Source organism: Brachyistius frenatus, unplaced genomic scaffold, assembly GCF_029030835.1.
Source record: "Brachyistius frenatus isolate BFR_SWC_R1_liver_20210118 unplaced genomic scaffold, ASM2903083v1 Contig_53, whole genome shotgun sequence".
Lineage (NCBI taxonomy): Eukaryota > Metazoa > Chordata > Actinopteri > Embiotocidae > Brachyistius > Brachyistius frenatus.
Window position 1 is genome coordinate 810,479 of NW_027210652.1, and position 4,522 is coordinate 815,000.

Sequence of the window (4,522 nt, forward strand, 5' to 3'; positions counted from 1 at the left end):
GGAACATCTAGTCAGCACATATCCTGAGCTGACTGAGCAGAAAAGGAACAACCAAAGGATTCCAGCACAGTGTGAGGTACCTGAGGTGAAACAGGTGAAACTCCCGTGAACCTGCTGAGTGACAGGACGACACTGCCACCAAGAGGATTTCCTGAAAAACACCTCAGTTCTGTGTCAGGTTACTGAATCGGAGAAAAAAAGATTTCCAAGAAAACAGGATTTTAAAATAAAGACATGAAATAACGATTATAATAACTGGAAAGAACAATGTCTTAGAAGAGGATATTATACATTTATTATTGAACCAGCTTTTGAAATCCAAAAGACGGTGTAAGGGATTAAAAAAATCATTGCACTACTTGATAAAGTATTACTGGTAATAACTCTCATACAAAATGTACAAATGTTTGTTAAAAATTTCATTATCATCATAACAGGCCTTCAAATGATTTTGGTTACAGATATAATACAAAATGAAACTACTATGACACCATTTTAATGACAGAGTTTCATAGAGTTTGAAGGAGAAAAAAAAAACCTAAACAATAAACATTATTCAAACGACCCAGCAACTCGCCTGGAAAAGATGAACAAAAAAATGAAGCACTGGTTGCATCATTTTTCTGTAAAAGACATAAATAGTGAGACTGAGGTAATTGCTAGTGTACCAAGCAAGAAAAAACAACAACTGTCCAACACAAAACAAATCTAAGACACAAAATGGATGCATACAGTCACAAATATGACCCCTAGGGGAGGAAAAAAAAAAAAAAGCTGACAGGAAAATACCATTTCCATTGATTCCGATGGCTAATGCATGATTTTATACACCGACAACACTGAAGGAGAGTTTTATTCAAAAAAATTCTTCCCAGACGTTGATGCTTTTTCTGGGAAACAAAAATCTGGTTTCAACAAATGTCTTGGTCTGACGTGGCGTTACACCGGGAGAAAATGAAGTTTTATCTGAAAGGCATCTCAGATGTAAGACACTGCAGGTGCCCGGCTGAACTTCCCACGACACTCCTCCGTTTATTGTACAGTCTCTACTGTGAATGGGCCTCTCGTCACGTTGACATAAAATACCAGCCGTGATAAATGGTGATAAATTACGTCTGAAAGTCAGATTCTGTGCCGGAGTTGAGCACGCCAAGAAGTTACATCATGACGTTGCTGACAAAAGCCTCACGAGAGTGAAAGTAAGATGGAGAAAATAAACAGATAATAGAACGAGAATAGAAAAAGTGTTGTCGCGTTCACGTTTTGTTATCTCGCGCACACAAATCAGTGGTTTGTTGGAAGTGAAGAGAGCGTGTAGGATCTTAAAATCTACGTGATAAAGTGCAGAAGTGTCAAATCCACCAGTGAAACGTAGATTTATTTGGGACCTACTGAGTCTCTTCAAAACGTGTGATGGAGAAGACGTCGGATCGCTGCCTGCCAACACTTACAGAAGAAGCACGGCGACACGGTCACTTTGTTTTGTTTTTTTCTTTTTTAAATGCCTAAAAGAAATCTAGCGAACTGAGCACAGATGAACGTTTTGAGGATTTTTTTTTAATGAACGCCACAAAAGTTCTGTAAAGTCCAACAGCATTCAAATAATAAGCAATGATGGGAGAGCCGAGTGAAAACAAGTGATAAATAGCCCTGATTTGTTTTTGTTTTATTTACTTGTGGAAATACTGTTTCACAAAACACATCTTTCAAAATGCTGCAGCCTCGTTTCGGACCAAAAACAGTGTAAATGTCGGGAAGAAGGAAGTGAAGGTTTTGTTAAATGTTCCTGTTCCTTAACTTTGATTTTAAACTTTGCCGCAAAAGCTCTGAAGTTACTCGGGACCTCCAGTGAGTCTGAATAAATCGGGATTGTGGGAGGAGGGGGGGCTAAATTAGGAAGTAGGTGCACTGTACCACATGAACCGCATAAATACACACACACACACACACACACACACACACACACACACACACACACACACACACACACACACACACACACACACTCGTACAGAGAGACTAAAGTATATTTTGTCGCTGTCCGAAAGACGCTCGCTCTTCGACGCGGCGTACAGCATCTTTCTTTTTCGCCTCGTACGAGAACAAACGGAGAAATTAAACCGACTCGTGCCGTTCAACTGCAACTATAATGAGTCTACTGAAGAGGACAGTCTCTGCACACCGATATGTAAAAGGATTAATTAAACCCAGAATAATAACAATGAAATTATCAGAATCTTTGGACTGCCAATTTTCCCCTCAATGTTTGTAAATATAATCATACATAAGGTTTTTAAATGAGGTTTTTTTTCTTTTGTCCATCACCTAGAAAATCTGGATGGGTCACTGAAGGGCTCGTAATGACATTTAAAAATAAAATAATAATAATAATAATAATAATAATATGCACATGACAATGTGTGTTTCAAAAGGCCATTCAAAGTGAGCAGAACCCATCAGCAGAAGGCAGATTAGGAACGTAATAGTCCAAAAAGAAAAAAGAAGGCCGAGAAAGTCCAGTGATACGTCAGCAGAAAGTCTGCCACACCGCTAACATGCTGATCCCAGTGAGTTAGCGGTTCGGTGTGAAGGAGTGAGGAGCACTGGTCCCAGTTATGTGGCAGAATGTGGAAGTGGAGGCATACTGGGAATGAAGAAGTTCACTGATTGGTTGGTGCATCCAAAAAAAAAAAAAAAAAAAAAAAAAAAAAAAAAAGGGGGTGGAGTCACAGGGATTGTGGGTGTTTGAGGTCACTCAGAGTCCCGCTGCACCTCGGAGGCGTCGGCTCGACAGATAGGACAGGTCCGGTTGGCCTGGGAGACACCGAGAGTTACAACTATTACAATAACACCAAAAAAGTTCTATATATAAATAAAAGAAAGCCTTCAAACTTTTGGAGTTACTGAAGTTATTTGTAAGTTGACAGATTACTTTGAAAGTTGTTATATGCATACAGAGAAAAAAAGCACAAAAAAAAAAAAAAAGCATGCATATGTTTGGGTGGAGCTCAGCTATGTGAATATGTTTCATTTTGTAGCTCTCAAGAAAAAAAAAAAAAAAAGAAGATTTACAGCAACTTCACTCACTTTGAGCCACTTGTCCACACATTTGGCGTGGAACTCGTGGTTACAGGGTAAAACCCGGAGGAGCTGGCGAGACTCGAAGTCACACATACACACCACACACCTGGAGGACAAAGGTTGGAAGCATGTTTCCACATTTGGTCTTTTCTTCAAATTTTTTTTTTTTTTTTCATAACATTTCAAAATGAACCCGCAAGACACATCGCAGACAAAAAAAGGTACTCACAGTGTTTGCTCAGACTGATGGTTGTTGGGGTTGAACCTGTATGAAGGAAGCTGCTCTATATCGGCCTTGGTGAGACCTCGGGGCTTGGCCTCTCCGAGACGCTCCGCGAGGTTCAGCAGGGCCTGAAGGTGTAACATTAAAAAAAACAAAAAACAGTCTTAGTGACAAGAGAAGTTTGAAAACAGATTCTACGGCTTCGTTCATCCAGATTAATTTTTGAAATGCGCTAAATTGGTTTAATTCGCTTTCAAATAACCCCCCAAAAAAATCGGATTTGCCTGCAGTCTGAACATAACCTACGATGCAGCACGAGGAGGCGGTCTCCCTTTTCAAAATGATTAGGACGAACATTACCTCGTAGTTCTCCACCTCTCCGTCATCCACGTCCAGCTCCAGACTGATAGCGGGGGCTACGTTCGGGGGCATGGGAAGCATGGATCTGCAGGGGCGGTCGGAGACGAGAAACACAAACGTTCAGGACTCTACATTTATCATGATCTCGCCACACGAGTTGTTCCAACGTGAACCTGCGAGGAGGTGAAACAGCACTTACAAGAAGTAAGGCAGGAAGCTGGGGTGGTAGGGAGACGGGGGCACGGCCTGCTGGGAGCGGTACCGCCGGCTCGTGAACCGGCGAGGCATAAAGTGGGGATAGGGCTGTGAAGAAGAGAATAAAATCATCACGTGACGACGCTCTTGTGTTGGAAACCCAAAACGAGAGGTGATCTTTTAAATCGATGCGCTCACCACGGTAAAAAGCTCCTGCGACAGAGGGTCGTGGTGCGAGAGGAACTGGAGCGGTGTGGAGGGCGGCAGGGTGGAGGGAGGCTGGTGGTGGTGATGGTGGTGGTGGTGGTGGGCGTAGCTGAAGCCGCCGCCCAACGAAAGCTGGTCCCCAAGAAGCTCCACCTCATTTTCGATCCTCTGTAACGGCTGAGATTAAATGAAATGCCCATTTAAGCAACATCTGGATTTCTATATTTAGCAGCTTTATTTTTATTGCATTTAATATAAGCGACGAACGACGCAAATTATTATGAATAAATAGTAGATAAACCACCAAAAAAAAAAAACATAAATTGTTCACATACCGATCGCGGCTGTTGCGTCTGGAAAGGCAGGAACTGTCCGGGCGTGGGGAGGTGCGGCGGGTGGTGAGAGAGGTGAGGTGGGGGGGGGAGCAGGAACTGAGTGTCACTGGAGAGCAGAGAC

General features: G+C 42.3%; 1 protein-coding gene across 3 annotated transcripts in view; it reads right to left on the reverse strand.

Annotated features, from left to right (window-relative positions):
* Nucleotides 1-2,290: 2,290 nt before the first annotated feature.
* The window catches only part of rnf38 (ring finger protein 38), a 22,669-nt gene continuing 20,437 nt past the window's right edge, over nt 2,291-4,522 (reverse strand). For 2 of the 3 annotated variants that reach the window (XM_069704879.1, XM_069704880.1), the window contains exons 7-13: nt 4,402-4,522; nt 4,058-4,243; nt 3,864-3,967; nt 3,665-3,749; nt 3,311-3,432; nt 3,088-3,187; nt 2,291-2,814 (exon numbers count right to left, since the gene is read on the reverse strand). The exon at nt 4,402-4,522 is cut by the window's right edge and continues 50 nt beyond it. In XM_069704879.1, the coding sequence (XP_069560980.1) occupies nt 2,752-2,814; nt 3,088-3,187; nt 3,311-3,432; nt 3,665-3,749; nt 3,864-3,967; nt 4,058-4,243; nt 4,402-4,522 (781 nt within the window). In that variant the 3' untranslated portion in view covers nt 2,291-2,751. The remainder of the gene's footprint in view (nt 2,815-3,087; nt 3,188-3,310; nt 3,433-3,664; nt 3,750-3,863; nt 3,968-4,057; nt 4,244-4,401) is intronic. The other variant, XM_069704882.1, reaches the window with a different exon arrangement.